Source organism: Seriola aureovittata, chromosome 7, assembly GCF_021018895.1.
Source record: "Seriola aureovittata isolate HTS-2021-v1 ecotype China chromosome 7, ASM2101889v1, whole genome shotgun sequence".
In the NCBI taxonomy this organism is placed as follows: domain Eukaryota; kingdom Metazoa; phylum Chordata; class Actinopteri; order Carangiformes; family Carangidae; genus Seriola; species Seriola aureovittata.
Window position 1 is genome coordinate 9,303,323 of NC_079370.1, and position 27,372 is coordinate 9,330,694.

The 27,372-nt window shown below is 43.7% G+C and overlaps 1 protein-coding gene across 6 annotated transcripts in view; it reads left to right on the forward strand.

The window, feature by feature from the left end:
* The window catches only part of cadm4 (cell adhesion molecule 4), a 142,212-nt gene that overhangs the window by 81,446 nt on the left and 33,394 nt on the right, over nucleotides 1–27,372 (forward strand). Inside the window, exon 1 of one of the 6 annotated variants that reach the window (XM_056381351.1) lies at nucleotides 22,144–22,359. The exons of 1 other annotated variant lie outside the window; for it this stretch is intronic. Coding sequence is in view for 4 of the 5 variants with exons in the window: in XM_056381348.1 (XP_056237323.1) it covers nucleotides 24,590–24,686 (97 nt within the window). In the remaining variant the exon portion in view is untranslated. 4 more of the 6 variants (XM_056381348.1, XM_056381346.1, XM_056381350.1 and 1 more) reach the window with 4 other exon arrangements.

Consider the following 27,372-nt stretch of genomic DNA (forward strand, 5'->3'; position numbering starts at 1 on the left):
TGAGAAACTATCATGACTTAAGTGATTCATTTACATAAATATAAAATCGTACACTTTACTTGTATTTATTTCTGTTCTCACCCACAAGAGAAATGACAGCTGTCTTTCCAGAGGGTGGAGGTTAACTATCTCCTTTCCCTTGATCATTTCGCTGTCTCTAAATGCAGGGTGGGGTGTAACAGGACACAACTGTCAACAGCATGCTGATGGTGCTGAGGCATGATTTTTTTTCAAGTGCACGAATCAGTGGCTTGAATTTAATTATTTTGAGGTGTGAGAAGTCAATTTCATGCACAAAGCTGTTTTGTGATTTTTTTTTTTTTTTTTTTGTACTGTGTTTGTTCCTGCCTGATGTTCAGCCCAAACATCTGTTTGTGCTAGAACTGCAGTGAATTGCTTATTGAAATGCTGTTCCCCTTTGGCTTGAAGCATAACTTTATACATGACTAACCCGGTCCCTCTAACCTAAAGCCAAACCTGAGTGAAACTTTGGAATAAATAATTTTGCAAAAAAGTTTTACTCTGCATGTCTCAAAATTGGAGATTAGCATAGAACAACACACACACACACACACACACACACACACACACACACACACACACAGTCAGAGACACTGTTGCTGTCTTTGCACCCATCAGGTGCTCACACTGGAGCGTATCCTTCCAGAGGCCCTGCTGACTCTCTTCTCTCTTGGCCCTCATCCCTCCTCCTCCAGCTCTACGCTCCAGCGACACAGGACATCATAAAAGTCCCATCAGCACAGCACCACCTTTCTTCCCCACCCACTGTCCTTGCAGCCTCCCGTCTCGCAGCCTCCCCGCTCCCCTCCAGTTCACTCTGGCCATCGGCAGCAACCGAGGAAAGACAGTAAAAAAAGATAATGGCGGGAAAATTGCCTCCTCCTATAAACTTTACTCCAATAACACCTCAGATTAAGAAAGCGGCTATTGGCATCAAGTTGATTTGTCCGGCCACATTAAACAGAGAAAGTGTTAATGTATGTATAGATTTTTTGGCACCATATTTGACCTGTAGTTATTATATTTATACTTATTTTAAAAAGGAATCCACTGTGTAAGAAAATATGTTTGCATTTAGTGTATCTTACCTAGATGTATTTTGTGTATCCTCTTCAGGTCAACAGGAACTAACGCGTGTTGAATGAATTTCTCTCCTCGTAATACATTGTTGGAATATTTTAAAGCCTGCAGGTTTGCATCCATTTTCACCAGCTGGCAATTTACACTTACTGTTGGCGCTATAGCCGCTGTGTTTCTCGGCATATTAACGCCCCCCAACTGTGGGATGGTGGAGCAGTGTGAAACCACTAGTGGTGTATGCACCTATCTGTTTTGTAGAGCAAATTGAGGACCCACTCAGAAAACAGTGCCACCAATTGTCAGATACTCGACAGGTTACTTTTATTCAGCCAAAGAAATTTCAGCTACCTGTCAACAGTCTCTATGTGTATGACAGAAAAAAGAAACAAAAAAACAAGTATTTATTGTAAGATCATTTAAGGCAGCACGGAGCTGAACCATTGATTAATTTGTAGAGACTCTGACGTTATTTTTGGTGTGTATAACTTTTACGTAAGTAAAGATAAGTACAAAAGCACATCTAGTCACTTCTTTTTTTCTTTTTCTCCTGCTTTTTCCATCCTAGAAATACTTTGGAATTACAGCCTATTGTGCTTCAAAATAACTACTAGAATTGATTATATATGCTTCGGTTTCTCTTGGCTGTCGGCGCTGCAGAAATTACAGCTGCTTCGGAAAGCCACAGCAAGACGCTTTATGTAGAATCAGCCGCGGGGCACATATCACCCCCTGTTCTTGATTTTGTGTCACTGAATGCTGGACAAATGCAATACTGATTTCAAGACCTCTGTGTAATCAAGCCCCCCTGCTTATATTTGTGAATTTCTGACCCCCTCACACTTACACACTTGACAAGGTTTACTGAGGATCAAGGGGAGAGCGAGCCTTTGCTGCTGTGGCCCTCAGGGTCTAGAGGAGCCGTCTCACTGCCTTAAGGTCGGTCAGACTTAAAGTGCATCTGAGCACCTGTTTGAACAAAAAGCCCTTTTAGCAATGGCTGTGTTTTCCCTGTGTGAACTATATCTGTGTCATTTGTTTTGCTCAGCTGACTTGACTTGCTATATAAGAGTGCTGCACAAATGCATGTTACCTTTTACGGCACCTCACCGAGAGCAGCAAATGTAAGTTTCCTTATGAAATACTTGCAGTTGAATTATTGTTTTATCAATAAGTAGGAGAAGCAAAACAGACTTTTATTTATTTGAAAATACACACACACGCAATATGTGTACAGCTCTCTAGTTTGACAAGTAAGATAACACCTCACTGCTCTTTCTGCTTTTTCACTTTCACCGTGTTATCTGCATTGATTTTTTTGTTCAGACCGCATCCATATGTCAGACATTGCTTGGAGTTTTTATTGTAGCTATACATTGGCTTCATACAGAAAGCCATAATTGAGCGAAATTGCCCTTTTTAAGGGGGTCGCGGTGGTGATGTTGTCTTATTTGGTGTGTCATTCAGGTAGTGTGAGAACTGTGCCGCACTGTTCTGTCTCATACTTTGACAAGGGCCTTCACCATTCTGCTCTGTCAATATAGGCCAGATCCACTGGGGGACCGAGCTGAATGCATGAGCCACTTGGAGGAGAGCCTTTTCATGCACTGTTTGTCTCTGGGGTTTTCTGAATTCTGTTTGTGTCACAGAGACAAGCAGTGTCTACGTGTGGGTGTGTGTGCGTGCCAGCGAATGTGTACGTGTGTGTGTGTGTGTGTGTAAGGGTCAACAAAGGCTGATGATAGGCTGACGTAATAAGGCCCAATCATGGAAATAAACAGTAGGTTGCCCTGACTGTCAAATTAGCTTCCATTAATGGACAGAAGCTCTATTGATGTTGTTTTTGTGGTTAGCGGTGGTAGTACGCATCTGTGTGCATCCATATATGTGTGTGTATGCATGCAGAATGCGTAAGTAAACTGGTCCTGTAGTGTGTTATTTCTTTCACAGCGCCTGTCACAGCTCTTCCTCCATCTCTCAAACAATGAATAATATAAAAGAATGGTGGAATTCAGGTGATAAAAGCACCGTTTGCTGCTCTGGTTTTTAACTGTTTATTATTCTTTTTAACTTATCTGCACCATGGACGGATTGTCAGTGGTGCTGGTTGGATACAGGCCCAGGGCTCCATTGGGGCAGAAGACCCATTAAGCCAGGGCTTCTGTGTGAAGTGACATTAAGATTTCACATTGCAGAGTGAAATAGCAAAAAGTCTTTCTGACGAACTCAAGAAATCGCCCAAATATTCTCTTTGAAGTTAGCAAAAGAAAGAAACCATTGTGACACCTTCAAAGGGATAGTATGTGTTTGTCCCCTCAGGTTTTCCGCAGCATGGTTAGGTCTTGTGCTCCGCAGTGACACCTTGCAACATGGGGCGTTTCAACTCTGCATGAAGAAAAAAAAAAAAAATCTACACCTGTGTGGTTACTTGACCACCAAAGTTAGGAAGGGAGGGCCTATTACGCGTCCATACCCAGGGGACCATCATCTCATAATCCCTCCATGACTTAGAGGGACTCTAGCGCATAATCAGCAGCTCATTTGCATTTTATCCCCATTTGTCCCTTCGCTTTCTATTACCGGAACATTCTCTGAGCTGTCTCTTCACAAAAGAACCTAATTTACTGTAAACAGCAGTGGTCAGAGTCTTCTTGCTGCAGGACCCATAATAATGTTTGTGGATGTGTGAGGACATACATACATTCATACATAAAATCGGTGTAGACTGTTCTTTCGCAAAATTCCTGGTATTCGTCTGTGAAAATTGGTTGAAGCTGCAGACAATAAGCCTCACATATCTCTGACCTTCTCGCGTAAGTGTGCAAAACAGTTAGGCTACGGAGGTGATAAACTGACCGACTTTATAGATCTTCCAAGTGTTAATACGGACAAACAACTCTACAGGGTGTTTACTGTGCTGTTTATTGGTCAATATATTAGCTGAGTGCTGTTATCTCAGCCTTTGGGGGTCAGCAGGGGGGGTGGGGGATGGGGTGGGGCAAGAGGTGCTTATGTCGCTTATTTGGCCTCCATTGTCCTGCACTAGGTTTCAAATTTAGTAGATAAGTATGGGCGCAGGACAAGTAGGGAAGAGTGGAAGGGGTCTAATTTCTTCAAGGTCAGTGCTTTCAGTCCTCACTGGATGGGAAAAGATGAAAAAAAAAGGGAATTCTTTTGTCTGCTGTTATTTTACGGCTCACAATGACTTCAGTGTTTGACAAGAGCGATGGGAGGGAGGGGAAGGGAGTTGAGCAAGTGACAGAAGTGACAGATGATTCAGCAGCATACTGTAAATGGTAAATAATCCCAGCAAAGGGAGATGAGCGAGGGACTGGGGGGGGGGATTCTGGGAATAATGGAAAGGATGCAGAAGAGGGGAGGAGAGAGGAGGCGTGGATAGTCGATTGGACTATGTTAAAAATGTGTGGCCTCCTGACAATGCAGCACGGGAGCCTACTCTGCACGTGAACACGGAGAAACATCCCACGATGACATTTAATCGTGATTTATTCGAGGGGATAAATTGCATGTAATTATTTAGATTCTCCGTCTCTAGTAATCACGGCGAATTTTCCCTCCACTTGTTTGATTCTTTCCACATGCGCGCACACACACACACACATGAATATACCCTCTCATCTCTGAGACACTTGCCAACTCACACTCGTGCGCACGTACACACAAAGGCGCCCTTGCCTTCCATTGTGTCTGTCCTGGCGAATAAACAATAACTCATCTTTGTGACAATAAAAGTTGACACCCCACCCTTCCCACGAGCACCTATTCACGATGAATGGCCCTCAGCACAATGAAGGAGCGCCACACACTCGGTCCATCCTGTCCTCTCCTTCTCCTCACTGTATCTTTGCCACCACTCAGGACCCCCACCCCAACCCCTTTTTCCATCCCGGTCTCGCTTCCTGGTGTTAAATTCAAATCGCGCAGGCTGCTTGATGAATCCATTGTTACCAAAGCACTTCACAGAGAGAGCTAAATGCGGGCTGAATTAATGGGGGGCTCAGGACCAAATAGCTTTCAAAAGGCAGCTCCTCTTCAGCTTTTCTCGTCGCTCATGTTCATCCCTTGCTCCTCTTTTTGCTTTGTTTCTTGTATAGTCTGTCTCCCACTCGCTCTGTATTTTTCTCCTCCCCTCAGAGCTCAGATAAATACTCTTTCTACCTCTTCCTCCTCTCCGATGAAGATTCCCTCCATCTCTCTCTGATGCCTTTCATCTTTTCTTGTTTCTTCGTTTTTATCTATCACGTTGCATATCTTTCCCGCGTCCTCCCTCGCTCTGTCTACTGCTACCTCTTTGTTTTACCTTTCACATTCTGTCATCACGAATTACCTCTCCTCTCACTCGCTCCTTCTCTGCGCAGCACTCTCTCCTTTTTCGCGCGTTTCTTTCTCGTTGGCTTCCACCTCTCATTCATGTACTCCCTCTGCTCTTTTTCCTCTCCTCCTCATCTGCGCCTCCATCCCTCTTTCATTCCTCCATGAGCAGCAGGATGTCTACAGCCCTCCAGGGTATGTTTGGTGTCATGGTAAGGCTTGTCTTGTCGCCGCAGGCAGCTTTCATCACCATCGGCCTTAAAGGAGCACACATGCTTGCACGCTCGCACGCACGCACGCACGCACACACACACGCAGGCACACACACAAAGATTTTAAGATGGTAACTCGAAGCAGCAGGGGGTTGATCCTTTAGGGACAGTTTTGGCCTAAGGGCTGTGACATTATCAAAGTGCTCTCTTGAATGCAGTAAGATTGTGTGTTTGTGTGTGTGTGTGTGTGTGTGTGTGTGTGTGTATGTGTGTGTGTGTGTGTGAGGTTGTGACCATGCTATGACTCCACGTAGGGATATTAGCTATTTTAATTTGCATTTGTCTGCTCTCTTAATACGCTTGAGTGTGTTTCCCCATGCTCGAATATATAGTGGTGTACCACCAGCCTCTACTTCACATTTTATCTGTGTGTGGCTATGATTTGTGTGTGTGTGTCCCCATACTCCAATATAACCAGCACTTTGAATTGCCATTCCTTCTTGTGTGTGTGTGTGTGTGTGTGTGTGTGTGTGTGTATGCGTATGCGTGTGTATGCGTGCAATTTATTTAGCTCCTCCCCTCTCCTGTCCTCTCTTTGAACTCTGCTCCAGTGTTCACCGCCATAACTGCCGGACACAAGGACCATACCAATCAGATTCTGGGAACACACACACACACACACACACACACACACACACACACACGCACGCACACACACACAGGAACGTTTGTGGCTCATCAGTTTCAGGCTTTAACGATTTTCATCCAAAAAAAGCAGACCGAGTTTTACTGAAAGGAACACACCAGATCCGTTCAAACTGATTTTCACTTGAATTTTATGCTCCCACGCACCAGAAAGTTGCTCTGTTTCCTGCTGGCAGAGGAAACTGCTCACCACAGTTTACAGCAAACCCAGGTCCTCCTGTGGCAAAGATAACTCAGAATCTACTTCTGCTAATAGATGGAGAAATGAAAACGAGGAGAAAATGCAGAAGATTATGATTATGTTGCAGATCCGCCATCCAAAAGCTCCTGGAAGTAATAGGAAAAGAAAAAAAAAAGAAAAAGAAATGATGTTGCTGCAAATGTTGTTTTTATAATCCAGTGTTAGGGAGAGAAAGAGTTTTGATTTCTTGATATTTCTTCTTTTTAAAAGAATGAATGTGGAACCATTTTTTTTTCTTTGAATGAAAATTAATGATCCAATCAGTGTATAGACATATGTAAGATTGAGACACTGGCACAAAACAGGGTCAGATACACACTGAATCGTCAAAACACACGAGACGGCGAGAGAGACAGGGACGGCGATGAAAGCTAAGATAATTGCATCACGTAGAGGAGATGAAACACAGAACACAAAGAAAGAGAGTGAGAGAGAGATAGTGTAACGGATTATGAATACCCAGCAAGAAGCAGAATGTGACAAACAGATAAGAAACGGCATGATGCATGATGACATGAAGGAGGACGGCGAGTGAAGAAGGGAGTGGCAGTAGGAGAAAAAGCATATAGAGTCAAGAAGAAGTAACATGATGGAAGTGGGAGGGGGTGCAGGAAGGGGGTGTAGGGCATTGAATGAGAACAACACAGGGGGAGAGAGAGAGAGAGAGAGGGCCAGAGAGGAAAGGGGGAGGGGGGTGTGAGGGTGGACTGGTGAAGCGATGAGGCGAAAAAGCACAGCTCACCAGGGAGAGATAGAAATGATGGAGGGATCGCAGCTGAGGCACGGGGACAGACGGATATTGACACAGTGACAGAGGAGGGCAGGGCAGAGTAGGGAGGAATGGAGTGAGACAAAAAACAGGAGGTTTTCAGTGTTTCCCGCTGCCTGAAATGATGATATGGTAACATAATAACATACTGCTTGACAGATGCTTGTAGCCCGAGTTCCTCACACTTGTGCACATACATTTTTATTAGCATGAGAGACCACAGTGGGAATGGAGCCTCTAACCTCTGAAATGAGAGGAGCTGCCAGATCCAGAAACATTTTTACCACAGTAAATAAATGTGAAAGTTAAAGACAAAATTTTTTCCTGTTAGATGGCTTTAAACACTCATACCCATGCGCCTCAGCTGCCACACAATGGCAAAAAAGCCAATTATGGTTGTAAATTAGAGCTGTAGTAAATTCATAGCATTTCATTACTGTAACTGAGTTGCCGATTCCAAAATTGAACAGATTTAAAGGAGCTATTTTGAGTTTTGCCATAGCAACGTAGCCAACGTTAGCATTAACAGCTGCTTACTTGCCAGCCTTCCGAGAGTGTCAGCCATCGTTGCATTTATGATACAAGAAGTTATAATATGGCTTCTGAGCAGCGCTACGTCTTCAGGGGAGATTGGATGCTACACTGACTCGCTATCGGAAAGTGACAAGACGTGCCAACCCGGGCCAGAGCTAGCTGGTTAGCATGCTAACTTCAATAGAAGAAAAGCAAAACAAAAGGTTTGCTTTCCACTGCTGGAAAGAGCTCTTGGTGAATAAGGAAATTAAGTTTGCTGAACTTGCAATGTTTGTTCTAGACTAGTAAGTAAACAGCTATTAATGTTAATAATGGCTGTGTAGCAATAGCAAAACGTTCACTTTTAATCACTGAATATAATATGAAGTTGCTATAAAGTGTAGCATTTAGCTTCCACTTACAGTTAGCGACGCATTTGACAATCTGTAGCTTGCCAACTAGATGTTTCGTACTGAAATGCAACCTGGGAGTCATAGCTGACATCTCTCCTTACGGTTTTATATGTGTACTGGCTTGTAGCTCAAATAACTAGGTATTTCATTTTGCAGTTGCTCATGTTTTGCACTGATGATTCATCCAGGGTTGTTTAATGCCCATCTAATCTTTGGAGGTGCTCCAACTGCCAGTTACCTAGCAAGCAGAAATGCAAAATGAATGGGACTTTTATCTTCAAAACCCTGGACACCCAAAATAGCTCTTTATTGTAGCGGCACAGGAGCAGAAAAAGAAAACAGGTGCAGTGTGGAATGAGAGAGAGAGAAGAGAGAGAGAGGGGAAGGAAAGGTGTAATACAGAGACAGAGTAAGGCTGGTGGTATGCCAGAGGATTATCAGGCTGATTTACAGCTGATTTGGCCACCCGGAAAATTGGAGCAAAGGCTTGATCAGGACCAGTGGTCAACCTAAATTTATGTGGTAGAGAGAGGGGTTTTTAAGCTTCAATTTCTGCTAACCCTGTGAACTCGCAGATTGATCTGAGCTACCCCAATAATGTCAAACACGTCTGATAATTATAACCCCACATCTGTAAAGATCCTGACCTAATCCTGCACCGCACGGCGACAGATTCAGTCCCGCAGCAGATCTGACAGTAACCAGCGACAGCAGAGTTTATTATAGTGTGAGGTGAGGCTGAGTGTGCTGAGTCTGCTCCTCTGCCCCCATTGCTGTTTTGATTGGGGTTTCATTGGATCAATCGCATTCTTGTGAGATCAGAGTCAGTGTCACAGAACGAAGCAGCAGGATCATCTTTGTTACTGGATAATATTGTTGTTTGTTTAAGTTTGCGTCTCTCTTCTTTGTGATTTTCCCAGTGGTGTGTTAACGGAGCTGGAGACAACGTAGCTCATTTTTCCACCATCTAAAGAAGTCATTTTTCCTGCCATTTCCATTCTGCTTGAAAAACAACTTGCACAGACTTGAAAATTGGCTGAGACAGAAAATCCATCACAGTAAAAAATGAAGCCTTGATTTGGTCTTGTTAGAGTTTCTGTTTTATCATTATCTCATTGTGCCAGAAAGTCCCCAGGTTGAGTGCTTTCATATCACTGTGTTACATTGTGCTCCGCTTACTGTCAATCACCTGACAGCTACGAGAAGAAATGAAATTCTCTGGCGGGACATAATCCCTCTCAAAACATGTTGCATTACAAACACTGTCACAATCTAAAATATTGTCACAGCCATGTCTTGTTATTTGAGGCATCTTTGTTAGCCGGGATAGCAGTGAATTTCAAGTTCAATTTGACAAGATAAAGTCTGGAAAACAAAAAGAGAGAACATGCGAAGAAAATCCCACTCAGAGTGCAATGCAAAATGTTTTGGTGAAAAAAAAGTGAGCGCTAACACATTTCTCCGTAATCCAGATCTGTCTGTGAGCGTACCGAGAGAAAACACAGCCCACAGTTACTATGTGCTGTACTGCTTCATTTACAAAATAGATTTGGGTTTTAAAGTCATACAGTGCCTCCTACACGCAGAGAGAGGGCGAGAGAGAGGAGTAGAGCTGACGAGAATGAGGTTCAAGTGCTTTGACATCAATAACTGTGTCAAAAGAACATAAAAACAGTGAGCAGGGAAAAGCTTGACAGAGGAAAAAGAGAGGGAGGTTTGTGCCGGTGACACTGAAGCCTTATCGACTCACCCTCCACACTTGCCCTCCCAACCGCTCTTCTTGATCACAGTAGTTTGTCCCAGGGGAGCAGCTCACCTGATTGGCTGCCTTTCAGGGCCAGGCCACTTGGAGGTCCAGAGGTGAGCGTGTTCTCTGATAGGAGGTTGCTAGGCGATGGATGTTAGTATGAGGAGCTTCGTGTGGAGGAAAGACCAGCTGCGATGGGTGTGTGTGTGTGTGTGTGTGTGTGTGTGTGTGTGTGTGTGTGTGTGTGTGTGAGATGCCGTCGGGGGTGGGGTGGGGGTTGTGTGTATTATTGTGTTTTTGCATGCATGAGTGCATTTGCATGTTTTACTGTGTCGGCTCCTTCCAAAATAACTTCATGACTCAACTGCACAATTGTACATGTATCAATGAAATGGCGGGCAAGTGTGTATGTGTGCGCGCGTGTGAGTGTGTGTCAGTGTGATAGCCTCCTGCAGGCAGAGCAATGTAATAACTATCATTACCAAACCATGGGCTGAAGCTCTCATTTAAGACTAAAAGGAAATTAAAGGAGGGCCGCTGTCAGAGCCACAGCAATCATGAAACAGCATGTGTCTATGCGTGTCTGCGTGTGTGTGTGTGTGCGGGTGGGTGGCATAGTGTTCACTTGTAGATGACTACATATGGAACACTTATGCAAACCTGCTTTCAGTTATGAGGGCTTTCTTCAAGTCATGTTATAAAAGTGGAACCCTCCATTTATCTCACCCTCACACACACATACACACACAACTTGGAATCTATGTATTCTTGTGCCGGCCCCACATAGAGCCTTATTAGGCCTGTTTGCAACTGCTGCAGTTTAATTTCATCCCCTGCTGGGAGTGTTATTTTCTTCATTAGAATTATCAACAGGTGTACTGGGGCCTCACAGATAAAACACTGCCTGATAGCAGCGGTGTTTAAAGTGTTAGTCATGCTAGTTGGGGCCTAATTCTTGTTCTCGTGCTTAGTCTCTAAATGGTCTCAAATCCCCCAAGTTCCCTCAAGGTAGTTAACCATGTGTACTGTTGATCAAGCTGAATGAAATGTGAAATCTCAAATTTTTAAAAGAGGCAGGAGGTATATAATATTTAGGCAGGCTAATTGCTGCGAGCTATTTCAGCTCATTTGATGGATCCCTCTGCTGTGGCTTGGCAGACTCTCCGTCCACTTTGAGTCACCCAGGAGTAAATAGAGGAATGTGCGTGCCTGAATGCGTGAGTGTGTAAGTGTTGAATTCACTGTGCACTGTGTTCTGAGAGGGAACGGTGTGCTATCTGCTCGTTAAAACAGTTTCAGCTAGTATTTGCTTGTTAAAGGCAAATAGCGCCCAGTATCCCACTGCACAATAAACGAGGGAGAGAAAATCTCTTTGATGAATTGATAATTTCTTCTTTTTTTTTTTTTTTAAATTTCACTTGGCACAAGAGGGATGTAGGCTGAACCAGCTTTTGCACATTTTGGCCCTGGCTGTGATCCACTGAGAACAGTGTGTGACTGACAGTCCTAATAAACGCTAAGGTGAAGTGGCTTTTCCGAGAATTTTCTTTTTTTTCTAACCAAAAAACTCATAATAATCAATCATTCGTCTAGTTGAAAGACAATTGGAGACAAGAGCCTTTGTTGAGGTCTGCCAGTGCCTGTGTGTCTATCTCTGCTTATTAAAAGAATGATTAATATATTGTAGATATGTCAACTTAATTTTTCCCACACAGTAGTGACTGATTGGTGTGTGTGTGTGTGTGTGTGCGTTTGTGTGTGTGCGTGTGTGTGTGCGCGTGTGTGTGTGTTTGTGCAGCCATATGGTCATTGCTCAGTCCAGTGCGAGAGAGCGCTAATGCTTATTACAGAGATAAAAACAGCGGTGGCGCTTTATAAATGAATAAACAGAGCCTGAGGGTAGTTAGAGCTGGAGGATGTGAAGGAGAGAGCAGAGCAGAGGAGAAGAGGAGGAAAGGGCACATGAATAAAAACAGTGCTGTGTCAGGTCACTTGTGTGGAGGCAGTGATAGGTACCTTGAACATGCCAACTGGCTGTTTAGCACAGCACTGGTGTATGTGGGCAGTGTGTGGAGTGTTAGTGAAGGCGGGACAGAGGGAAAAATATGCTGCATTTGATACCTTCAGCTATCTGATGTTGGAAAAGAAACAAACATTGAACAGAAAAAAAAACCGTCGCCCTTCTTTTCTCCTCAGAGAAGAAAAAAAAAATACAAGAAAATGGAAAAATAACAAAGCCACAAAAACAACATGAACAACAAAGAACTGAAAGAAATCAAAACAAAACCCATAAGACATTTCACTTTGCTGGACTTGAGACGACAGTGTTAGAAAGACAGATGGTGAAAAAAAGAGAGAGATGTTACAGCCTGAAAGAAAAGTGATAAACTTGTTCTGATCCATTAAATCATAACTTGCTTTATCTATCAGTAATCATTACTTTAATTGGTTTATAAACCATTGCCTTTTAAAGAACAATTATTTGCCTCATCATGTGTCACAATTAGTGCGATAGTCATTTGTCTGCGTTGATCATCCCTTGTCTGATCATTTAACTGTGATGGGAAGTTAAAATGTGGATAGATGCTCAACAACTTTATAATAAATATGACACATTTACTTTATATAGATCATAGATCAAGATGCTCAACTACAAAGATGCAAAAGCTCTGATGTGCAAATAAAAACCTCACAATACTGTAATCATTATTTTTCTGACATTCCATTAAAAAGTCCACAAAGGACATATTCAGATTGTAGAAAAAGACACGACAGGAGGCAGAGAGAAAGGGAAAGCGGCAAGAAACAAACTCAAAGAAGTAAAATGAGGAAGACTGCTGTCACAGTCACCTTGTAGGAACAGGAAGTGTGTCCCAGTGAGGGATGTTTGGTACAAGTCGGACTAAAAGTGAGGAGAACGGAGCCAGAGAAAGGGAAGACAGACAGATGAAAGAGGAGCGGTTAGAAGAGAGCTCTGACAGATTGTCATTAAGAAGGACAGCTGCCTTTTTTCATGGTGACTCTTATAATCTATAATCCACACACACACAAACACACACACACACACACACACACACACACACACACACACACACACACAAACACACAAGGTGTGCATGTACTAAAACACACATAAACTTGCTTTTCATTTTTCATTTATGCGCCCAGGTACTGTATCTCATTAAAACTGAGATCTCTGTTTCAAGAGAAGCTTCTGTAAATACAAGTGACAATGAAAATGCACAATCTAATTTAATAATATGTTCAGTCAACATACACTAAAAAAGCAATTATTAAAAGCCCTGGAAAATATGATAGGACGGGAGCTTTTAATTTCACAGCGCTTTGCAGCCAGTTTTGTTTACAAGGTGCAGAAACCAATCACGTTCAGAAGTTATGCACAATGTATTTAATTATAACAGGATCTGTGAACTGTTACTATAATTACTGGACTTTAAAACGTCAGTAGAGATGTGAACTACATGGGCAGCTTCAACAGAATAGTTCTAAGCAAGATAAATTGGATTGTGGCTTATCCGTTGGTTTACAGAGCCAGTTTTTTTATATGAATCACAACATGGGTATTAAGTTGTCTGCAGTAATACACATATACAGACACACAGGCATGGGGCAGGTTTGCACTGTTTCAAGTCTTGCTTAATATGATACTCTCGTGTCATACTGTGTGTACGTTAAGATAGTTAATAATCACTGTAATCATTCCTCCTCCTCCTCCTCAGTGGCTGTGATGTGACGCTCTGCTCAACCGTAAAAGGTGTGTACAGACAGAATGTGAGGTGAACTTTACAGGCAACATCTTTGCATACAGTCAATGGAAAGACACAAGTGTTCCTGATTAGCCACAGACTTTCTTAAGCAAAAAAGTTTTTCGCTTTAAGAATCCGCTTCACAAATGTATGGAGACGAGAGAGGAGGGGAAAAAAGATGGACTGGAGAGATGGACTGAAAGGAAATGATAGGGAAGCAGTCTGAGTTAGCAAAATCAACTACTTATCTTCATCCATATAGTCTCATACGGCAGGTTTATTGGTGATATTGTCTGATAACAAACATGGCCGTAGGCAGGTTTTTTAGAAGTGTGTCGTGTTGTTAAATTGAGTCTACAGCTTCACACTGCACTTACCAAAGAACAAAAATGTCTCTGGTAATTCGGCTGCAATGTTTGAATGTGATCAGATCAATTAATTTTTGTTTGTGTTGAACAGCACGGGGACATAATGCTCATCCTCTCCTGGGCACAGTGGGCAGTACCTGCTCTTCCGCTCTCGTATCCATCACCTCCTCTCTTTCTTTTTCTCTCAGTCTCCTCATCTTCTTCTGTAGCTCTTCTCTTCCCTAAGCTGAGCTTTGATTGATGCAGTCTTTTCATTTTTTGTCTGTGTCAGTGAAGAAAGTAAACACAAGGTCAATTCATATTTATATGCAAATGTTACCGGCCTCCGCAGTGGATAATCTTGCAATGAAAATAAAAACATATATGGCAACCTCATTTTAACACCTTACATAAACTGAATGTTTATCAGTCTGGCATTGGATTTATGGAATTAATGTTACCTAGCTAGCAGGTTAATTCACTCAAGTGAAATTAACTAGCCAGCTTAATGATAGACAGCCACTGTTTGACTGAACTACAAACAGTCCGCTGGTAAAATTCCCTTGTTACCTGTCTCACGCTTGGCAGATTCAGCTGCCTGTTTGTTGACAGTCAAAAAAACCACTGTGTTGAGTAAAGAGTGACACGAAGATCATTCTCTCCATCCACCTGCACACAAGCAGTGATGCCTGTGATCAGATTGGTGCCGGTGATCTTGGCCTTGTACAATACCTTTCCAGTTGTTTTTGGCCATTTTATCAAATACTTACCCTCTGCCTTGGCTCAGCGAGGAAACAGTGTCTACTGGAAACAAAAGGAGGGAATTTTTTACTCAGAAATCTGTAACTTTGGCAGATACCCGCTTCATTTGGCTAACTCAGACTGCTAAAGCCTCAAATTACTTTCAGCTGAACCTCACACGGCCAGTATTGACGGGATGCATTGATTGTAATAATACTTTAGGGATCAGTAACATTGCACATATTGCATCTGGATACTGTATTAAGATGGGCTTTAAAAAATCCAAACTTATACTTTACCACAAACATGTGCGCATGCATCCATGCCGCTGTGTGTGTAACCATGCACAGACACGCGCACCTCATCACAGAGTCAGACAGGCATGAATGAACTAATTAAACGCACTCTCTCCTTCTCTGATATACACACGGCTCCGAGTCCATAAAAGAGTGAATAAATGAGCTGACGTACCTACAGTGTATTAACATAGTGTAGCTTTAATATGCAGAGAGAGAAAACAGAGTAGAAAGAAGGACAAAGAGGGAGAGGAAGCACGTGATGGAGAGAGAGGGGGAGAAAGGAGATGAAAAACATGTAGAGAGAGCGAAATGGGAACAGATGAGAGGGAAAGAATGGAAGGAAGAAAGTGGGAGAGATAGAAGTGGGAGAGTGATAGGGAGGCAGTGGAGCAAATCAAAGTAAAATTAAGTGCATTTACATATTTAGATGAGCGCTTCTAGTCAGCCTGTCTAATTATTTCATCTCCATTTTTCATTTGCACGCTGTTCAATCCAAAAGCAGCAGGCCGTGAGGAAAGTTTCTCTCTCTCTCTCTCTTTCTCGCCCTCCCTCCTCACCATTACTTTATCACATTCACACTCGCCCCTCTCTCGCTCTCTCTCTCTCTCTCTCTGACTCTCCACCCCTTGCGGCCGCCTTTCGTTATCCGGGTCATTACCATACGCTTTTTGTCCGTTCGCACTTGTTCTCCCTATCTCCCTCGCGCCCCCTGCTCTTGCTCTCTTGCCATGTTTTATGCATACAAGGATACTGCCCCACGTGTCCAGAAGTATGTGTGTGTGTGTGTGTGTGTGTGTGTGTGTGTGTGTGTGTGTCTGTCTGTGTGTGTGTGTGTGTGTATGTGTCTCTCTACACCCACCCACTATTAAACCCTTCAAATTAGCATGAACTATGTCAGGAGCAGCCAGGCCACGTTAACCTTCTATCACTGATTTTCCCCTTTTCTTTATGCCTTTCTTCACACTCCATAAATCTGTCTTTCACCTTGCTCTCACAATCTCTCCTCCCCCTCCCTCTCTCCCCTCCTTTCCCTCCTTCTCCCTCTCTGCCACACTGCTGCTCATCACTTTGTTTACATCGCCTTTCCCTCCATATTACTTCCCCTTGCTCCCATAAATGCCCCCCTCCTTCTTCACCCACATTCATCAGCACAGTCTACCAGTGTGTGTGTGTGTGCGTGTTTGTGTGTGTGTTTGTGCATGTGCATATGTGTGTGATAGTGTATTTTTGCTTTGGGGCCTGTCGGTGTGTTTCTGTTTATGTGATCCTTTTTTCTATAAGTAGGTGTGTTTAGGCTGAACTGTTTGGTAATCGATGTGTGTATTTTCCTGCATGTTTTTTATGCACTTGTGTGTGTGTGTGTGTGTGTGTGCGTGCACATGCATGCGAGTGTGTCTGCTGGCATAAAAGGTTGTTATGTGCTTTAGGTGTTAATTGGCTGAGGAGCTTCGTTAATATTCTCCTTGCGAGCCTGCTCGTCAGGAACAGAGCTGGCAAACTGATGAGTGTGTGATTTTCCTCCAGAGAGAGAGAGAGAGAGACAGAGAGAGACAGAGAAAGGGAGAAAGGGTAACAAGAGTGACTTCAGTGCAAAGACCCTCTGTAAGGTCACAGGGAAAGAAGAGAAGACCAAGAAAAGGAGTGGGAAAAAAGCAACGGAGGCAGGGGGAGAGACAGGCTAGCAGGGAGGGGTCACTAAAGCAACAGACGGGGATGAAGACAGAACGAGATGGAGGGAGGGAGGGAGGGAGGGAGGGAGGGAAGGAGAGATGTGATAAAAAGCCATAAAGGCTTCCATTGAGGGAATGGGTGAAAGGAAAGATTATATCATGCGAGGGAGAAATTATCCCTTTGTTAGGCGTTTGTGAATTGGCGGAATGGGGGCAAGGCAGTTGGCGATGAACCCCCCGGCGAGGTGGCACATAGCTGCGCAATTTTAATCACCCACACTATGCCACGACAGCTCATAGCTAACCTGGTTCAGACCCAGCTTCCAGCTACACACATACACGCCGAGATATGCAAACTGTCCTCTCCCGCAGAGAGCTCAAGACTGAAACATCATAAGCTGCGGCCATGACAGGTTGATATGCACATCAATAACACATCACACGCACATACCTGGAAAGTACAGAGCAAGATAATGAACTTGTGCACGCACATATAGGCACAGTGACAAGCTATCTGTCAGGGGTACACACATCAGGGAACAAAGAAGAATTCCACACACGCGACATGCAAATGTTAGCGCATGCACCGGGAACATAAAGAAGTGAGGCTGACACGTGCACCGCGGCAGAGAAAACAGTGCGCAGGGAGTCGTAGCCTGTCACTGGGAGGTATGATGCCACATGGATAATGAGTGGTACTCCCAGCAGGTAGCTGTGTAGCATGTGGCTCGCAGCACACACAGAAACCCTCGTTAGGAAGCTCCAACAGTACGTTCTCAACTTGGCAGGTAGCATTGTTTGCATTTATCTTACTGAATAAGGGATGACTGAGCTCCGTGCTCTCTTGCATCCCAATGGGGGAGGCCATGCGTGGTTAGACATAAAATATGCTTGTAATACCTTCTCATACTGAAACCTCGTATGTTTTCTGAGATGAGTGTGCACTATTAATGCATGTATGAAAACAGCAAACGGCCAGGAGCACATCTAAGTGCCACGTCTGTGTTGAAAAGTTTCGAGCCATGCTGGTTTATATACTTTAACTCCTTGTACCCTGCAGTTCTCTTTATCTGAGCAAATGAGAAAAACCTGTAGCTACCTTGAATCCTGCTGTATCTCTCTGCACCGGTAGTGCTACAGATGTTATTCACACGGGCAAGGACTGCAGCCTCTTCTGAAGCCCTTTTCATAAAGAATGTGTACAACTGCTGTGTTAACTTTTCGCTGTGGCTTTTTCTGTCCTGTTAAGTTGTTGTGTTAATGGCTTTAGGCTACTGAAACAGTAGTTAGCGAGTCAGTGCATCCCATCTCATGCTTCAAGTTGCCATCGACATTAACAGTCTTCTTCATACCTTAACCAAGTGATTTGACTTGCCTAAAGTTGTGTTCACTTTGTAAATGTTTCCTTGTTTCATCGATTAAACAATTTAATTCAGGGATCAATATGTTCCAAAATTAGTTCTATTTGAATGCACAATGATAATGCTGCACAGGGGAACCTGTAATTCTATGTACCGTAGTTAAGGTAACACTACAAGTTGTATTTAAGGATGTCCGTCCTCACTGTGTTACGAGAATATAATCCGATGCTTGGATAGTGAGAAGCTCATTTGTACCAATTAGTTTCATTTCCAGGCATTTCTCTTGGTGTGAGAAAGTTGTTAGAATCTCCTCTTAATATATATATTTTTTCATCTGAGTCCTCTAGCTTTTGTCTGCACTGGCATTAAAGAGCGAGATTCCCCAGGATTTGTTGTGGAGCGAAATTGCAAATCTGGCTCACATTCATGTATGGCCCCAAGACAGGAAGATTTCTGCTAGTCTTCAGGATGAAAGCATGTGCATGTGAGAGAGGTTCTTAGTCCTGTGTTTGTTAAATAACTGCTCTATCTGATTAAGTGAATTCACCACAGAGAATTAAACAAAAGGAGAGCATTGCTACTGGAGCAGTGAGCTTCAGATGGCTTCTTTAGCGCCACTAGCACAAGCCATCAATATCATTCTCCATCTTCGGTTCTTGCAGTCTTCACCGTGTTTTGTTCTAAAATGCATGCTCAGTTCTTTGCCAGGCTGGAAAAGAATAAGATGAAATTGTCCCCTTTAATGCGCAGTTGATGCACGGTAAATGCATAATGGGATGAGACTAATAATAGGATGTCTACAATGGTTACCAAAGTGCCTTTATGTCCTTCCTTCCACTCTGTAAAACCAGTGCCAATCCTGTTGTCTGCCAGCAACTGACTTTAATCTCTGGGCTTACTCTAAATACACAAAGAAAGGTGAGGAAATGTAGGAGTATATGAAAGAAAACACACCCTGGATGTGCATTCCTATCCAAACCATGTCATTTCAAACAGCCAGCGATTCAAATCCTTACATCTGCTTTGTATTCTTGTTAGCCAGTCATGATGTGAGCCATATTGACTTTTATTTATTTGCCAGGCTCCACTATCAGCAGACTGTGAAAAATAAAGAAAATCAAAACTTTGTAATCCTAAATTGTGTGAAGAAAGCCGGGTGGTGTCACTCGAAATGCTCCTAAATGATTGGGCCCTATTGATCCCTTTGCCTAGCAGCATGTGGTGAGCAGGAAGTAGCCTGAGCCGTGCCTCCAGAAACTGCAGTAACTGATAGTGTCCATAGATCAAGAAGCAGTGACTTTTCTAATTAGAGAGTTCAGAGCAAACCGAGTTGGATTAGCTAGTGCATGGCTCTAGGCTAGCTATTAACACCAAGTCAGCCAGACAAACAAGAAATCAGAAAAACGAGAGAAGTGGGAGAGCGGAGGGCCTGGGAGGGGCTGAGCACGCCAACCCTGATGTGAATGTATTCAGACCTGGGTCAAAACACTTGTTTTTACAACAAACAAACAAAAAAAAGGCTTTTAATTTGGTGTTTCTAATGCTCTCCTTGTAAAAGTTGAAGATAGCATATAAGGGATCAAGCTCATCGCTTTTGCAAATAGTATTGTGTGTTTTGTTTACACTGGAGAGAATCCCAGAGGAGATTACTCAATCAGGACAAGTCAGATAATACTTTCCTGTGACTTTCGAGTACTTTGGGACTTCGTGGCAGCTCCACAAAACAAACTTAAAAAAAAAAAAAAAAAGGAAGAAAAAAAAACGTGTTATTTGAATTGCACTTGAATATACACAATCTATATTCATGAATATCTATATGTATGAGTTCATATGCCTACATTAATGTAACCACACTAATACTTGGATGTTCTCTTATGCTCATACACCCTTGGGGAGGTGTTAATTTGATTTATCTTTACCTTTCAGGAACACATGCCCTCCTTCACACTTTGCCAGCAAATGAACCCTCAAGATTCACACCTACACAGGCACATATACATGTACCCCACCACATGCTCACACACACACACACACACACACGCTCACACACGCTCACACACGCTCCCAACCCACTCTCCTGTAAAACCTCAAGGGAGACATAAGAAATAAATTCGACACTTCCGCTTACCCAAGAAGAGCCTTAAGGACAAAAAGAAATTTAATCTTGGATAAGCCTCCCGATAGAATCTCTGCATTAGCCTTCTGCTGCTGGTTCACAGCTATCCCATCAACCCTTACCTCCCACACCTTGGCCTGAATCCCTCGCATCTCTCCTCCTCTACACTGCCCGTTTTTCTTTTTTTTAAATTTCCTCTTCTCTCCTCCTTTACCTCTCTCCGATGGTCTCCCCACTTCCTTTCACTTTCCTCCTCTCTCTTTTCCATGTAGCTGCACTACTCTTCCACCCTTTTTTGGTGTCTCTATCCCTTCGAGTCATCCTTGTCTCCCACCTCATGCCTCCTCTGGCTCGCTCCATTATTCCCGCCAGCCTCTATCTCTCCATCTATTCCCAGTTGTGGTACATACTGTATATATCTATATTTCTGTTCCTCTCCGTTGTCGGAGCGCTTTAATACAATTGGTATTAAATGCTGGCACGACCTCCTTGGCATACTTAAGCAGGCAGGGATCCTTGTAAGGCTGTTTGAGTGCTTAATATTTTCAGCACGCCGCTGACTTAAGCCCCTTAAGTGCTTTGGCAACACTTATTCCACGGTGGCACCAATGAAGCCCATTAAAAATTTGATTTCGATGAGAGAGGGAGGGAAAAAAAAGAGGATTGGGGGATAGGGTACACAATTTGCTATTACCTCCCTTCCTTCCGCACGGACTGCGACAAAAACAAATACACCCATGAGGGGGTTGCCCACACAGGAACTTCGCAGACATGCAAATACACACACGCTCTCACCAGTCGCACAGTGATTTGCAGTGTGTTCTTTTTGTATGTAATTATGTTCTTTGTTTCCCTATAAAACACTCTGCGATGACCCTATTTTGTTAAAAGCACTTCATAAATAAATTTGACTTTATTTGACTTGATAATAGGGAACAGCATGTTTCAAATTGGATGCATAAAGATGTTTGTAAATACAGCTTGTGGCAGATTAGAGCTGGTACTTTATGATCAGTTGATTAAGAACAAGTAGAGGTGCTATTATAATAGCAAAATTGTGTTGCCTTTCGCATTTTACAGGACAATGAAAGTCATAGACACAGTCTAGTGTAGTTAGCTCTAGCCATTGGATTTGTTTTGCCAGTTTTATTGCCAATATCAGTAATGATAGTAGGAGCGGCAATGAGCATGAACAAAGGAACTGCATTATGCATGTGCTGATGCAAAACGTACTGACAGGTTGGAGTAGCTCTTAGCAATGATTTCTGTTTCATCAGTGTAAAGATATGGAGCAGATACCTTTTACTGAGCCATGTTCACATCAGCATAACTCATAACACTGTCATAGTCATGTTTATTTCTGCTTTACCCACATCCGCTTCGAATTACAAATGCCCCACACAAACATCGTGCACATTTCTTGTCAGTAGACAGCCGTGCGCATCCCTGCAGCCATAAAAACCGCCATTTAACATAAAGAGGCACTGTGATGCCTCAGTGTGAGCCTGCATAGATAAACTAATGGGTAGTAGATGGTGAAAGGGCCAAAGAGACAGCCAAATGTACACTCTGCTTTAGTCAACAGTGGACAGTCAAGCACATTCAGACACACACACCGCCACTGTTTGTTGACCTGAAAGGCAACCATTGTCGCTGCTTCCATCCACACACACACACACACACATGTCTCTAACCTTCACAAAATAGTATGCAGAGTATGCAGACACTGATCCCACACTGACACACACACACACACACACATTCTAAGCAAGGGGAGGGAGGCCAGGGTTATATAAACAAGTGGAAGACAGAGAACGGAAAGACAGATGGATGTGATCAACAGTGATACCACATTTGGATTATAGCTATTTTCATAGACCAACAGGAAAGAAGTGAAGCAAAAGGAAGGACACATTTGTGGGAACTAACTAGCTGCTATGCACTGACTGGAGGACTGAAGGAAGAGGAGGGGGAAAGAGGACAGAACGGATTAAACTAAGCACAATTTGAGGAGATCAGTTTGAACAAGTAAATGCGCTTTGTTTTCCACCCGTCTGCTGCCAGGCCCCAGAACTGCCAGACCCGAGCTACTGGTGTTCACCGACACAGAGTAATTTTCTCAGCGTCAGCCAGTTGACGGGTGAAGTCAGAGCCGTGGGGGAAGATTGGCGATGATCCGCTTTCGGCTTTGCCAGAAGTGTCAGGGCCGTCGCCATTAGAGTTCATTGTGTTTGCAGTGCAGGGAGTGAGAGAGCGGGGCAGTGTGTAGTAATCTAAGGATGACACCCGCACTTTAGTCCATCAGATAGTGTTCAGTGAGGTGTGTGGTGCAGCTCGTCACGCTTTGTCTCTACACTGCAAACGCATACACGTGCACACACATAAAACACGCGTACTTACACATGCAAACACACCACAGCTACACACTCTCGGAGACGGATGACGCATTAGGTCCCTGACAATCGGCAGGAACTCTGTCCGGACCTTAAACGTAGCAGGTTCTCAGATCAGTGTGTATGAGTGAGCGTGTGTCTGGAGTGCACCCAGGCGCTGACTGCATCCAGTGGAGCATGTTGGAAAGGAAGAGTTAGGCAGGTCGATGCTGCGCGATTATACTGTCTGATAGCCTGTGATTATTCTGAGGAGTCTGAAAATTACCATGTAAAATCACTGTCCGTTTACGCTACAGTGTATACATGATAGCATATCGAAAGAGCTCTGGCATTCAAGCGAATAATGGTAGACACCTTATGAGAATAATGTGCTAGTCTCTGGAGTAAAATAGCAGACCAAAAAGTGTGATATCATATAACTAAAGCGCAGTACTGCAGTTTGCCGGAACCCTTTTGCAGTTGGTTATTCTACACAGAGCAGGCACTTCCACTCTCTGTCTTTATAGAGCGGCACTTGAGCTCAGTGGATTTTATTTAACCTTAGCTATCTCCAGATGAGTTGCAGTGAGATGGTGTCTCCTTCTCTCCAGAGGCCTGCCCGGTTCAGTTAATAGCTCAAAGGAACATTGACTTCCGCCTGCCAATTTTGTCGGGTGAGAAGTGCTGAAAACCTTGTTTGACTCATTAAAATAAAATCTGTTTGAATGAACATTGTTGCCCCAGATTTCTCTTGTCCTCCAGGGCACAGCAACGTAGGTAGCTCCATTTCATAAGTTAGCATTCAGTCAACATCAGTGGAGATAAACCTCACTTGCTTGGCGAGACAGTTTCCCGGCCTGTATCTGATTGAAATATAGTATTATTGATCTTTTCTGTTCTTTTCTTTGAGCAGTGCGGTTTGACCTACAGTAGAGAAGCAGTCTATTTGTTGTTGTGGTTAGTTCTGTGGGTGATTTTCTGGGCACCTGGTGCTCGGGAACTAGCTTAGCGCTGAGTTTGACACTGCGGTGTGGAGATGATGAACAGTAAATGAAGTTGTTCCTTGTTTGGTTAGTTGCATAGCTGCCATTACTGACTACCCTTGCTCGTAAACAGTAAAGAGTTGCAGGTCTGCTTTGGTCACGTTGGGTATTGGTTTTTCCGGCTTATTGATCTGAGGGTCTTGGGCTTTGGTCTTAGGCTCAGAGCACTGTGGTAGAAAATAACTCCCCTTGCCGTGTTTGCTTTGTTGTCATTTTGCTTAGATGGGACTGAGCCCCTGTACTGCTTTGTAGGAGCAAAGCTTCTGCACTGTATGGATTTAAGACACTGCATGTTGTAAGTTATTTCTAAGCAGCACATGGTGTTAAAGTCAACAGTGGAACATTTTTGTTGCTCTAAGCTCATTTCTATGTGCATTGTGATGGAGTGTCTAAATCACTAGCTCTGGCCAGACTTCTGTGTATTGCGTTCAAGCCCTGGCTACAATTCAATTCTATGTTATTCTTTTGCAGCTAAAGCAGTTTTTCTTTGCATGTGTTGTGATGCAGTGTAGCAAATAAGAGTCCTTTCTTAAAGCATTCTCCTCAAACAACAAATTCTGTCTGATTGCACTGAAGTAAAGCTGGGCAGTTAGTGTGTGCACGTGCCTGCAGCATTGCAGAGAACAAATCAGTGTGTGTGTATGTGTGTGTGTGTGGACTAGTTTGTCTGTAGCAGTGCAGGCAGGGTCACAGAGGACCCATTGATCAAACGTGCACATCTACGCACACACACACACACACACACACACACACACACATAGACAGAAAGATACGTTCACACACACACACACACACACACACACACACACACACACACACACACACACAGCCTCTCAATACACAATGAGGCCTGTCCGGAGCTCTGTCCTCTGCCGCCTCCTCCCTGCCCCCTTCGCTCTGGCCCTGCGCAGCCTGGTCCTGGTCCTGCTCTGCATCACTCGTAAGTCATGCAACGCTTGAACACTCACATGCACATACACACTCATAAAGATTAAATGAGACGTGCAGTATTGATTCCAGAGGGAAACTCAGGTGTCATTACACATCAAATAAGTGAGGGAAACAAGCACATAATGTTCACATGTACACATTCATTTCATATTATAGCCAAGATGTGGCAATTACGTACAAGCTCTTTGTTCTTTTAATTTGAACTCCCTGCAGATATACCTCTAAATGCTGTAATGGGATGCTTCTGTTACACAAAAAAGAGAACACAATTGTGAATATGATACTAATTGCAGTAAACTGATACAGAACGAGATCCAGTGCAGTGCCCAGCAAATGACCAAGGGAAGAATAGCACACGATGGAATCATGAAATGAGCGCTTCAGATGAATTGTTCAAAATGCTGGTAATTAAGTTAGAATTGGTAATTAAGATTAAGAAAAGAGAGAATCTGAAGACAGGAGTGTATACACATGAGGTGAAATGACCGGGGAATGAGAAAGCAGGCAGAGAAAGAGAAGAGACGCTTGGACCAAAGGACTTAAAGGGAAACAGTCATGAATGAAAATAGAGAAAGAAACTGGCTGAGGCCTTTTTCTCAGCTTTTCCTCTGAAGAACCTAATAAAAGAAAGTTGGACCCCAGAGTGGTAGAGATATAGCGAGTCAAATGGAGAGCTTGTTGAATAGAAAGAGAATGGGGGGTAAAGTGCAGTGCAACAGACCAATATATGTTGAGAGAGGGACATGCTGGCACAAGGAAAAAAGGACTGGACCAGATAGAAACGTGTACTGTATGTGCAGAGGGAGAAAGAGAAACAGCGAGACGGAGAACAATACAGTCTGTGTCTGTCTGTGCAAGAAAGACAGAGATGGAGGGGAGGGGTACAGAGATGAAACAAGGGACATGGTCTAAAAAAGAGCTGCGTGAGGTCGAGAATTGAAACCAAAGAGTCATAAGGTTGACTGAACACGAGGCAGAGACGGTCGGAAAAAGCAGTGCACGGTGTGGAGTTGGATCACTGGCAGAGTTGCTGGGTGCTATTAATACTGCCTGTCATTACTATTATGTATTTAATACAGGAAGATGTTCTTTCCCCGCTGCTCATTGGTAAACAAGCGTAGTACCACTGCGCACAGTGCCTTCTCCTCTGTGCCAGCCAAAATCTCAATTCAGTACTGTGTTTTTTTTGGTTTTTTTTGCATATTAGATCAACAGAAGGACATTGTGTTTTGTCGGATGTTGTGGGGGATGCTGGGTGGGGGTGACAATAGGGGAGTGAGGGATACAGAGATAGAATGAGTTTGTGTCTTGGCAGTCAGTGTGGTTATGTAATTCATGCCAGTAGGGCAGTTTTGTGTTGGGCCTTGAGTGTGCACACACACATATACTCTCTCGTACACATTTGACACCATTTCACACACAAAAACGCTCTTGCTTTTACATGCATGCACACGCCTGTATATTTCCTCTCTGCCACATACACATTCATCAGCATCTCACACTCACACACAAAACAGACACACACCAAAGGGAAGGCTGCCATGTGGTGGATTTTGAAGGGGTGTTAAGACCAGTGCTTTTGGCTGTGGTGAATCTCCAGTGTGGTAGCCGTCGCGTAATAGCCCTGTAAATTTCCTTTAAGCCGCTGTTGGGGTGTGTGTGGTGGCCATTGTTGCAGGGTTGTTAAGGCTGTGACAGACCCGGGCCATAAAATGCTGCACAGTAGATAGAGCTAACCAGCTTTGGCTGTCAGAGAACAGGGTGGAAAGAGAGGAGAAAGGAAAGAGAGAAGAAGATGGTGGTTTGTGAAGGGTAAGAAGAGGTGAATAAGAGCAGAAAGAGTAATGGGATGGGTGGACAAGATGAGAGAAGAGCGCTCAGGGAGATGCAATGCAGCGGGGAAGAAGAGGGGATGGGGCAAGAGAGGGACGAGGTGATTGAAATACACCGAAGGGCTGGAGAGACATAAAGATGCGAAGGTCAAAACGAGAGATGCAAGAGCTCGGGGAGGGGGGAGGGGGGAGGGGGGGAGGGGGGAGGGGTGCATGAGAGGAGGAAGACAACAGATTTCAATGCCGAGGATGGAGACAGCGTGACCGGGGAGCAAAGTCAGAGTGTTAAAAAACAGCATGTGAAATATGTAAATAAATGAAAGTTAATGTTTCTAATGCGAGGTCAGGAGTGAAAAGAGACAATTTTATGCTGATTTTGCTGATTAGCAGTGGAGTGCTCACGGTACACCAGTGGGCGATGGAGAGAGAGTATGATGAGAGAAGGTCTGAAGTTCCTGCCAAAGAGAGGGAGAGAGGGAGAGAGGGAGAGATTAAGGAAGACAGACAGAAAGAGAGAGAAAAAGAGAGGGATAGAAAGTGGAAAGTGGGTTGAGCTATATGACAGGCAATTAAAAGAAGCAAAAGAAGAGGAGAAGATGAAAGAGGGAGGAAAAAATGAGTCTCCCACTCCACTCATTTGTTTTGTCCTCTTTTCCCATTCACCCCTCTCACTTTTCTCCCTGTCTTTCCTTTGCTCCCTCTCTTCCGCTCTCCCAGCACACTATAAAAACAGCGTGATTATGCTGCAGACTTGAGCTGCAGAACAAATCACATTTAGCGAAGGAGAGTGGGGAGATAGAACCAGCAGAGAGGCAGGAAAAGATTCCCACTGAGTCACAAAAA